Source organism: Cornus florida, unplaced genomic scaffold (assembly GCF_030987335.1).
Source record: "Cornus florida cultivar Cherokee Brave unplaced genomic scaffold, ASM3098733v1 CherokeeBrave_3.0.0_Hap2_Chr02, whole genome shotgun sequence".
NCBI classification, from domain to species: domain Eukaryota; kingdom Viridiplantae; phylum Streptophyta; class Magnoliopsida; order Cornales; family Cornaceae; genus Cornus; species Cornus florida.
The window spans coordinates 17,377,349-17,389,371 of NW_026775572.1; the positions used below are offsets into that span (position 1 = coordinate 17,377,349).

General features: G+C 33.5%; 2 protein-coding genes and 1 non-coding gene across 3 annotated transcripts; all 3 read left to right on the forward strand.

Moving 5' to 3' along the window:
• Nucleotides 1-774: 774 nt before the first annotated feature.
• On the forward strand, nucleotides 775-2,917 carry LOC132295730 (purple acid phosphatase-like; the record flags this gene model as incomplete). The annotated part of the gene is made up of 5 exons (XM_059794021.1): nucleotides 775-1,047; nucleotides 1,452-1,590; nucleotides 2,109-2,329; nucleotides 2,421-2,542; nucleotides 2,638-2,917. Coding segments are annotated over 5 exons (957 nt in total), but the record flags the coding sequence as incomplete, so codon positions are not given.
• A 3,441-nt stretch (nucleotides 2,918-6,358) lies between these two features.
• On the forward strand, nucleotides 6,359-10,537 carry LOC132293961 (purple acid phosphatase-like). Its single transcript, XM_059791654.1, has 8 exons — nucleotides 6,359-6,900; nucleotides 7,076-7,276; nucleotides 7,470-7,581; nucleotides 8,008-8,237; nucleotides 8,841-8,979; nucleotides 9,634-9,854; nucleotides 9,951-10,072; nucleotides 10,169-10,537. Exons 1-8 carry the CDS (start codon nucleotides 6,721-6,723, stop codon nucleotides 10,365-10,367), a joined length of 1,404 nt encoding a protein of 467 aa, XP_059647637.1. The 5' UTR covers nucleotides 6,359-6,720; the 3' UTR covers nucleotides 10,368-10,537.
• A 665-nt stretch (nucleotides 10,538-11,202) lies between these two features.
• TRNAE-CUC (transfer RNA glutamic acid (anticodon CUC)) lies at nucleotides 11,203-11,275 on the forward strand. The gene has a single exon. It is a non-coding gene; the product is annotated as a tRNA-Glu (tRNA).
• The last annotated feature ends 748 nt before the right edge of the window (nucleotides 11,276-12,023 follow it).

A 12,023-nucleotide genomic window follows, 5' to 3' on the forward strand; every position in this document is an offset into this window, starting at 1 on the left:
TTAAAAGGAACACTGGAGGGGTATTGCTTTATTTTAATTCCCCATGTTCCTTCTCTGCTTATAAAAGGAACTTTCTGGTTTACAACTCCACCTGAAGTTGTCCCGGATGTCCCGTATACATTTGGTCTCATAGGTAAAGTATTATGTATCATATAAATTTAATGGAATTTGTATGTCTTACTAACAAACATAGCGTGCTTTTCATATTCGGTTTATGGTTCAATGGTCTTCTGTCCTGCTAGAAAAACTTCAGGTTCCAATTCTGTCAGGCTTTTCCACAGATTCTTGACTGGATGGGGGAATATGTATCAATCTAATGGGCTGGACTGAGGATATAATTTCCTTCTGAGATAAATTTTTGAACTAGAAATGAGCTACGTCAGATGTATTTTGATAAATGTTTACTTTTGGCTGATTTAACTTTGTGAGCTTGTCATTTGGGGTGAAGAGGGCTTCAGCATACATAATTGTCTTGTCTTCTTATTCGGCGTACGGTAAGTCTATAGGCATTTGCAATATTTCATTGTCATGAATAATGTCTTCTTATTCGGCGTACGGTAAGTCTAACTAGAAATGAGCTTCGGCGCATTTTGATAAATGTGTATTTTTGACAAAACTACTTGCTGATTAACTTTGTGAGCTTGTCATTTGGGGTGAGGAGGGAATCTGGAATTAAGTCCTAATTTTAATTTCAACAATTCTATAAATAAAAAAATGCACACATTTTGCTACCCGTCTTCCCATAAGAAGCTGTGCCGTTGTGTGTGATGTGTTTTGCATTTATCCTGTCTTGATTCTATCAATCATTTTTTTGCAGGGGATCTTGGTCAAAGTTATGATTCAAACAAGACACTTACTCATTATGAATTAAATCCAACTAAAGGGAAAACAGTGCTCTTTGTTGGGGACCTCTCTTACGCGGATAACTATCCGAATCATGATAATGTTAGGTGGGATACATGGGGACGGTTTTTGGAGAGAAGTGCTGCCTATCAATCTTGGATATGGACTGCAGGAAATCACGAGATTGATTTTGACCCTGAAATTGTAAGCTTCCCATGACATGTTTTATTGGTCTGATGAAGAGTAATATTCCAATATTTTATATTTCTCACTGTTTTTAAAGTGTGATTTCATGGTTCTTCTTAACTTCTGATGGTAGTAGTATAATTGTCTCTTCCCTCATGGAGTAAATTGTAGCTCCTTGGAAGTTCTTATGTGTATTACCAAGTCTAATCCCCCAATCCATTTACTAAGTAATTAACTTCCTAACTTTGACAAATTTTGTTCACCATGTGCTTTTATTGTACAATCATGATCCTCTTGGTTGCTGTGGCAATTTCCAAGCTCCTGATCACAAAATTGATCTCCTCCTTTGCAAAGGGAGTGTAAATGTTTAGTGCTAAAAAAAAAAATGAAGTTGTGACAGAATAGTGGTGATTTTATTGCAGGGTGAAACTGAACCCTCCAAGCCCTATACTCACAGGTATCATGTACCTTATAAAGCATCAAACAGCACGGCTCCCTTTTGGTACTCAATCAAGAGGGCTTCAGCATACATAATTGTCTTGTCTTCTTATTCGGCATACGGTAAGTCTATAGGCATTTGCAATATTTCATTGTCATGAATAATGACCCCAGACACATGCATATGTACCGTGGAACTTATGCCTAAATAGATTATCAGTCTAAAACCTTATTAGTGCTTAAATATCCACTGTGTGAATGTGTGCTGACTCAAAAATCATAGAAACTCACTAAACAAATTCATGTTTTTTTTTTGACAATTTTAATTAGCATGATGATTGAGGTACTCTTTGCTTTTCGGTAATGCATCTTTCCTTTTTCTTTTTTTTTTTTTTTTTTGCACTTTGTCTCTAAAATAGATATTAGATTAATTCACTTTTCTTTTGCTCTGAGTTCTTCCCCCCTCCTCTTTATAAAAAAAAAATGTAAAAGCCTTTCATGATATGTATTCTTCTTTCAAGTAATGACAGATAATACGCCTGGTAGAATAAAGAAAAGGAAATTGGAAGGAAAATGCTATGATCTTCTAGTCAACATTATATACATTTCATGATTTTTTTCTCTATATACTTGAATTTTAGGCAAATACACTCCTCAATACAAATGGCTTGAGAAGGAGTTCCCAAAAGTAAACAGGAGTGAGACACCATGGTTGATTGTTTTAATGCATTCCCCATGGTACAACAGCTACAACTATCATTACATGGAAGGGGAAACCATGAGAGTTATGTGTGAGCCATGGTTTGTACAATACAAAGTAGACATTGTGTTTGCCGGTCATGTTCACGCATATGAACGATCGGTAAGTACACTTTTTCTTCTCTTTATTATGCTTCAAAGCACAAGTTGATATTATAGTGCTATTTCTGCGTACTAATGTAAATTTGTCACAGGAACGTGTATCCAACATTGCTTACAACGTTGTAAATGGCATTTGTAGTCCTGTAAGTGATCAATCTGCGCCCGTGTACATTACCATTGGTGATGGTGGAAATCTTGAAGGCTTGGCAACCAAGTAAGATTTAACTTGTATTATAGTTTTGGCCTTTCCTTGAAACAATTAGTTCCTGTTGTTTGACACAAGTAAATCAAACGCGTTCTACTGTGCAGCATGACGGAGCCACAGCCAAAATACTCAGCTTTCCGTGAGGCTAGTTTCGGTCATGCCATTTTTGATATTAAAAACCGAACTCATTCTTACTTTAGTTGGCATCGCAATCAAGATGGATATGCTGTAAAAGCTGATTCCTTGTGGTTTTTCAACCGATATTGGCATCCAGTTGACGATTCTACAAGCGCCCAATCTAAATGATATAAACTTTATAACTCAAAAACTTTTATAATATCATTCCATATAATTCACTTTCATGTCTTCCATCCATATTTAGAAAGAAAAAATTTGTGAAGGGAAAAGGACTCATCTATCTGGTTTTGCTCTTCTCTCCATGCCTCCTTTTTAGTCTTTACCAATGAAATGAATTATTTTTTAATCCTCCTGATCTTCCTTCCACTCCTTTTCATTCCTTCTTGTCAAAAAGAACATTAGGAATTGAATGCATTATAAATTTTACTTCCAAATTTCAATCAGATTTTAAATTAAATAAATTTCAGATAATAAAAATTCATTTACAAAATTCAAATTTCATGAAATTCCAACTACCAAAAACACAAAAGTGAACTCTATTAATTGAGTTTGTCATTTATCAAAGGACTGTTATCCATATCCACTAAAACAGCCCCTCATGAAAATTATTTGGTTATGGCTGGTGTTTAGGCTTGGTAGTTAGCCTAATTGCCACCGATATCCATAATTTGCCCATCCACATAAGTCAGACCCATAAAATTTGGTGTCTCGGGTAAAACCCAAGTCAACTAATTGGGTCTGCTCTTTAGTGTCCTTGTCTCCAACTAGGGCTTGAAATTGGGAGTTCTCTGGTTCAATAGCTATGCAAAATTGTCCTTGTCCTTTTTCTTTTTCTTTTTTGGGTATTATTGTCATTATCTTTATGATCACGCATGTGAAATTGAATTTGGTATGTGGAGACTTTGAGTCACGCAATTTATTGATACCATATATAAGTAAAAGAAAAAAATGCCTAACATAATTGAAATATTTTTTTTCTCTGTTTAGTAAGTTGGCTGAAAAATTTCTGCAAAATGTGATACAAACACGTTTAGCTTTTTTTTTCAATTCTTGTTGATTACGCATTCTAAATATTTGTACCGATTCGTGTGAGAGAAAATTTGTTATTAAGTTCTACTCTATGCGTTTATCATTCATTTTTGTGCCTCATATACTAATCTTGCACTTTGGGTCCATCATATTATTTGGAAGGGTATGATCCTATCACGTTTACTAATCTTGCACTTTGTTTTATTTGTGAAGGTTATGAATTATTTCTCTTTCATTAACTTCTTGCGAAAAAGTTAGCTGTGTTTTGTCAATTTTAGTTGACACTTGACAGAATAGCTTTAATATACCAAGTTTGTTTGATCCAGCATTTTAAGAACATGATTGAGAATAAGACATACAAAAATTTGTTTACTAAACACTAAGTAATATTTTCTAATTCTATTAAAAATTATCTGTATTCAGTTTTTTATCTTGAATTTTTTTAAGAAAACTGAATTAAATAAAAGGCAAAGTGAAAAAAAAAAAACCATGCACACTCGTGGTGCTAAAAAAAACATTCTTCAATTTAAAGACTGAAATACTTAAAATGCCCTTATTGAGAAGGCTTATAAATTCAACAATTAAATTGAAATACTTAAAATGCCCTTATGTGAAGGATTATGATTCAACAATTAAATGGCATTATTAAAATTCATTTATCACACATAAATGTCATCAACCTATTCATATGGATATCAAAGGGCTATTTTGCCTAAGATATAACCTTCTTATTTTCAAAGAGGAGGAAAGAGATTTGAATTTATGATTTGCCGTATGGATCAATTCGTACCCTTTTTTTAAAGATCTGATAGCATGATTGATTTATACCAATATTCGTCTGAATTCGTTATATTGTGACAAGATTCAATTAGAGAACAAATGAGTGTATTTGTTTTACCATTCCATTCCCTAAAAAAAATAAAAATTAAAAATTAAAATTAAAATTAAAAAAGAGAACTATTCATATGGATGGCCAATATGAATTATTGAGTTGGGGATGGGACAATAAATAGGTATAGTACCTAGCAATCGAATTTATAATTTGTCGTATCGATCAATTCGTACCCTTTTTTTAAAGATTTGATAGCATAATTGATTTATACCGATATTCGTCTGAATTCGTTACATTGCGACAAGATTCAATTAGAGCGTGAACAAATGAGTGTATTTGTTTTACCATTCCATTCCCTAAAAAAAAAAAAAAAAAAAACTATTCATATGGATGGCCAATGTGAATTATTGAGTTGGGGATGGGACAATAAATAGGTATAGTACCCTGCAATTTGTATGGTTAAAGGATGATATTGGTCAATGTGTTGGACTCGCTTCAGTACACAATCACTTTTCCCAACTTGTCATCTTTTTCAAGCTATTACTTATCTTTTTTTCAGCAATGGCATACTCTACTTTTTCTCTGTCCACACATCAATATCGGATCTTCAAACCACTTTCTCAACTTCACATCATTCACAAAACTCATCCGCACATTCATTTTAAAGATTGAATGTCAAAATCTTACTTGATAGATACTTTAAACCTAGTAGTCTTAAAAGTCTTTTTTTTAATTATTTGATCACAGTGTTATTCATCAATGAATCAACTTATATTAAGGTAGGATCTTATGTTATATTGAGATTTGAGATCCACATGTTTAATTGTTATGATTAAATTCATATAAAAAAGTAAAAATTGAATGGATCAAAAGAACTAAAACTATATAGGTTGTTTAATCTTATTCCATGTCGTTAGAAAATGAACCAGACAATCAGGTAAGACTCTGTAGTTTCTTATGAAAAAGTTTTTTAACCTTTGCGTAAATTAATGTCAACAACTCTAAAGATTTTTCAATGAAAAAAAAAAAAAAAAACAACACATGATTCAACCCTCTGTTGAGCATGGACTTGTTTAAGCTCTTTAAAAAGTAAAGAATAAAAGAAAATAAAAAAGCTCAAATATTAAATAGAACTTACCACCAAAGGCTACTAAAACGTTAAAAATTCAGAAAAGATCTACGTCTTTTCTCCTCCAGGGAGTCCATAAAATTTTTAAGAATTAAAATTTAAAAAACTCTGTTTTGTTAGTTATTATTTTCGTTCAAAATTTTTTTATCATATTATTGTTAATGATTATTCTTTCTAAAATAATTTTCGGACTCAGGGTGAAACATATTTTCTCAAACTTGAGAAATCTAAAGGTAGAAGTGTGTGTGATATACTATATTTTTTATTTATCAAATAATATATATATATATTAAAACAGATCTTCATTTATGAAAAAAAAAAAAAAAAAAAACAGATCTTTAAAAGTTTGATTATTATTTTAAGAGTAATGATTCTTGTATCGATTTGTTGTACCGAATTATTATATCGAATGTTTTTTATTAATTATTTATGTATAATATATGTAAATGAAGGGTCCCATTTCCCTATTTATGTATAAATAAACCAATTAGAAGGAATAAATCGGTCAATTTTAGTAGATACATGTATTATGTATAAATAACCAATCAAAAATATTTAATACAACAAATCGGTAGAAGTATTATTACCTTCATTTTAATAAGTTCCTTTATTATAATAACTAAAATATGAAATTGTGGGCTTAGACATAAAAGAATAAGGTAGTTCGTTCGTTCGTTCATTCATTCGGAAAGCTCATCATTGTCTAATTTTATCCGCTTCTTTTTCGCCTTGTTCGAGTCAAACTATTCGATTTCTGTCTCGACTTGATTGCTTTCTCTCAAGTCAATTTTTATTTTATTCTTTTTATTTTATTCCTTATTTATATACGGAGTATTTTTTTCAAGGGGGTTTCTCAATCATATGTAGAAACTCAATCCTGCTTGCTGTTAGTCCATATAGAGCGTTGAATATTCCTCTTATTTGTAGGAAAATATTACTACTATTCGTGTATATATGTGTGTGTGTTTGTGTGTGTGTGTGGGGGGGGGGGAATGTGAGATTGGTGAACGAGATAGGGTGTGCGTAGGTTAAGCGGGGTAAGGGGGTGCGCAGGATAACATGGGCGAGCTGGGATTTTCATGGTCTGTTCTTGCTGTTCTGGGTTTGGCGTTGAACGCAGCAGTGTTGTGTAATGGAGGAATCACAAGCACTTTTGTGAGGAAAGTTGAGAAATCTGTAGATATGCAGCTTGATAGTGATGTCTTCAAAGTGCCTCCCGGCTATAATGCGCCTCAACAGGTATGGCACTCTGCACTCCTCTCTTTGTCACCAATCAAAGTTTAATTTATTAATTTAGTTACAAATATGTAATTTTGATGCTCTCAAATTTAATGGGTGTGTTCTTATTCATATATTTTTGTTTTTATTTTATTGTTTGGTGTATTTTGACTGGTGGGCTATCTGTAACTACTAGGTTCATATAACCCAAGGAGATCTTCTGGGAAAGGGGGTTATTGTGTCATGGGTCACTATGGAAGAACCTGGGCCAAGTACAGTTGTGTACTGGAGAGAAAATACCAATCACAAGAAAATGGCAAAGGGCAAATTTGTTACCTACAAATTCTACACTTATACTTCTGGATACATTCATCACTGTACTATTAAGAACTTGAAGGTGAGCTATTCAACCCTTTTGTGTCCTTGTTTCATAGGCATTGCTTTATTATGATTCCCCTGTTATTTGTTGGTTACATTTTCATTCATAGTTTGTATATGTGAGATATAAGTTGGGAGTTAGGGAAGACTTTTGACAGAATTGAGGAATTAATCAAGATTAAAGCTAATTCGATTATCGGTTTTGTTGGCAGTATAACACCAAATATTACTATGAAGTTGGGAGTGGACATACAGTGCGAACTTTCTGGTTTACAACTCCTCCTGAGGTTGGTCCGGATGTTCCATATACATTTGGTCTCATAGGTAAAGTGTTCTGCATCATATCAATTTTAATGGATTTTTTTTTTTTTGAATAATTAAGTGTGCTTTTTCATATTCGGTTTGTGGTTCAATGGTCTTCTGTCCTGCTAGGAAAAAAAACATCAGCTTCCAATTCTGTCAGGCTTTTTCCACAGACACTTGACTGCATGGATGAATATGTATCAATTACCGAGGATAGAATTTCCTTCTGAGTAGAAATTTTTAACATTCTATTTACTTTAATAAATGAGTATTTTTGACAAAACTTCTAGCTGATTAATTTCATGAGCTTATCATTTGGGGTGGAGAAGTAATCTGGAATTAAGTCCTAATTTTTATTTCAACAATTCCGACTAAAAAATGCGCTAATTTGTATTTAATATGTTTTATATTTATCCTGTCTTAACACTTATCAGTCATTTCTTGCAGGGGATCTTGGTCAAACTTATGATTCAAACAGGACACTTGCTCATTATGAATTAAATCCAACTAAAGGGAAAACAGTACTGTACGTCGGGGACCTCTCTTACGCAGATCGCTATCCGAATCATGATAATGTTAGGTGGGATACATGGGGACGGTTTGTGGAGAGAAGTGTTGCCTATCAACCTTGGATATGGACTGCAGGAAATCATGAGCTCAATTTTGTCCCTGAAATTGTAAGATTCCCATAACATGTTTTACTGCTCTAATGAAGAGCAACATTCTCAATGATTCTTATTTCTTATTGTCTAGTGCGTGATTTCATGGTTCTTCTTAACTTCTGTATCGTAGTATTATAATTGACTCTTCCTTCATGGAGTGAATTTTAGCTCCTTAGAAGTTCTTATGTGTGTTACCTAGTCTTATCTCCCAATCCCTTAACAAAGTAAAGCTATTTCAACTTGCTTAGCAAGATAAAAATCTGTATTACTATATCAATTTTATTACTTTTCTTGATAACAAGTAATTAACTTTGATAAATTTTATTCTCTATGTGCTTTCATTGTACAATCACGATCCCCTTTGTTGCTGCGACAATTTCCATGCTCCCAATCACGAAATTGATCTCCTCCTTTGCAACCCAAGGGAGCGTAAGTGGTCAATGCTTTGTGAATTAAGTTCTAATAATTTTGTTGGGTGAAATATTGACTCTGGATTTACTACTTGCTACCAAGATGGTGCTTTGCAATTTATAATTCAAACCTTATATGTTTATTTGCTAACCCTTGAAATGTTTCTCAAAAAAATGTTGTGACCGTAGAATGGTGATTTTGTTGCAGGGTGAAAAAAAACCCTTTAAGCCTTATACTAAGAGGTATCATGTACCTTATAAAGCATCAAACAGTACCGCTCCCTTTTGGTACTCGATCAAGAGGGCTTCAGCATACATCATTGTCTTGTCTTCATATTCGGCATATGGTAAGTATATATTGGCATTTGCATTATTTCATTGTCATTAATCATGTCTCCAGACACTGGCATATCTGCAGTGGAACCTATGCATGCATAAATTATCAGTCTAAAACCTTATTAGTTTGTGGTTTAAATATCCAATGCATAAATGTGCTTTGACTCAAAATTGTATAAACTCAATAAAACAAAATTCATATTATTTTCAATATCTTTAATTAGCAATGATGATTGAGGCATTTTTGCTTTTTGAAATGCATCTTTCCTTTCATTTCAAAACAAACTTGGTTTCTAAAATAGACTCTTGTGGAACGAGAGTCAGTCACTCTGAAATAGACATTCTGTTTTCTTTTCCCCTCTAAAATAAATGTTAAAAAGTAACATTCCAAATTTTTTTTTTTTTTTTTTTTTATAGAAAAAAGTAAAATCCTTTTGTGATCTGTATTCTTCTTTCAAAAGTATGATTCCCAATATTTCTTTTACCCTTTATAGAAAAAGCAAAAGCCTTTTGTGCTCTGTATTCTTCTTTCAAGTAATGACAAATAATATGCCTAGTAGAATAAAGGAAAGCAAATAGGAAGGAAAATGGTATAATCTTCTAGTCAACATTAAATTCTATATACATTCATTGATTTTTTTTTTTTTAATCTATTTGTATTTTAGGCAAATACACTCCTCAATACACATGGCTCGAGGAGGAGCTCCCAAAAGTAAACAGGGGCGAGACACCATGGCTGATCGTTTTAATGCATTCCCCATGGTATAACAGCAACAACCATCATTACATGGAAGGGGAAACCATGAGAGTTATGTATGAACCGTGGTTTGTAAAATACAAAGTCGATGTTGTGTTTGCTGGTCATGTTCACGCATATGAACGGTCGGTAAGTGCACTTTGTCTTCTATTTTATTATGCTTCAAAGCACAAGTTGTTATTATAGTGCCATATTTGTATACTAATGTGTACATGTATGTCACAGCACCGTGTATCCAATATTGCTTTCAACGTTGTAAATGGCATTTGTAGTCCTGTAAGTGATCAATCTGCCCCCGTTTACATTACCATTGGTGATGGGGGAAATGTTGAAGGCTTGGCAACCAAGTAAGATTAACTAATAATATAGTTTTGGCCTTCTTAAAATACAACTGCCTCCGGTTCTCTGACACAAGTAAATCAAATGTTTTCTACTGTGTGCAGCATGACGGAGCCACAGCCAAAATACTCAGCTTTCCGTGAGGCCAGTTTTGGTCATGCCATTTTTGATATAAAAAACCGGACTCATGCTTACTATAGTTGGCATCGCAATCAAGATGGATATGCTGTGACAGCTGATTCCATGTGGTTTTTCAACCGATTTTGGCATCCAATTGACGATTCTGCAATGTCCCAATCTTGATAAGAGAATGTTTCTTTTTTGTTCTGGAATCGGGAATGAATTCCCAATTTAAAGTCAATAAAGTTTCAAAATTGTCTATCTTTGAGCCTTGGCTGTTTTTTTTTCTTATTTGCAATAGCAATTTTTGTCAGTTCAACTATTCAATAATATGAGGCACTCTCTTAATGTCATTTCTGATATTAACTTTGACGAGTTGGGTAATGTTAAAAACTGACCATTTTGCTTCAAACAGTTGCTTGTTTTTGAGTTTTTTTACATGGGACTATTTCTATGTTGCATTGTACTATGTTGAAGATTGTTGGTGAAAGTAAATGAATGGCTCTTTTAAGACTTTTACAAGCATGAGCTGTTGTTGCCAAGAATTTTAACTGACCCTTAAGGTAAGTCGTGAGCATGAATGCTTGGTCTCTATTCCAGGTTTTTGGGGATTGTGGAATTGAATGACATAACAATGGCAAAAGATAGGAGTCCAATTCTATTTATTCTTCTTTCAATTTCCATTCCTGTTAATAATGGAAGCACGTGGTTATCAATGATAATGAAATGGAATGGCGTTGTGGTTGATCAGTTTGCCGTAATTGAAACGAGATGTGGTTCTAATAATATTTAGGAGAAGACAACTCATTAGAAGAAATAACTAAACAAAGAATTTTTTTTAAAATATGTATATGTTTATGTGTGTGGATATATATATATATATATTATAATTATAAGAGATCAACAAGCTTATGACTAGAAACTTTAAAAATCTTAATATTGATCTTAACATTGTTTTACTTGATGGTGCGTGAGCCTTCCACATATTTATAGATTTCTGCCTCACGTTCAACAACATTCCGTTGTAGTCTAGGTGGTTAGGATACTCGGCTCTCACCCGAGAGACCCGGGTTCAAGTCCCGGCAACGGAACTTTTTGAAGTGTTTTTACTCTGCTGTCGGCTTTGGGCATTTTGGTAATTCAACATGATAATGTATTAGGACTCCGTGCAGTTCACTTTGACCTGGGTGGTGTGAATTAAAATCGTGTTGGGATCTGCGGTCCACTTTGGGTGCACCAAAATTGAGGAGGGTGCTCAAGAGCCTGATATGAAGGATGATATTGGTCGTGATGGGTGGTAGGTGAGGTCAATGACATTATTCGTATATTTTTTTCAGCCTCACCTCACCTCACCTACCATGACCCATATAAGGAGGGGTGCACAAGAACCTATGATCTTTATTTTTTCAGCAATTGGACGGATACTCTTACTTTTTTTCTTTGTCCACACATCAATTGGATCTTCGAACCACTTTCTCACGTTCACATCATTCACAAAATTCATTTTAAAGGGACTATCCCCTTGTGAAAGATTACAAAGGGACAATCCCACTTGACGGTAGTCACCAAATTTCTTTGTTCAAAAGTTACTTGAACACATAGTGGTGAATCAATGAATAAACTTTATGTCTAATCATCAAGAAACAACTTTGTCTCTTAAAGGATCTTCATTTAATTGAACTAAGTATAAATAATCTTATTCATTGTCATTGTAGTATATATTATATACTATATACCATATACGATATATGTTACTGAGACACTGCTCCTACAGAGGACTTGGAACCTTTTTTATTTTTCATTTAAAAGGGCTTAAACAAGCCCATCGTTCAACCTGAC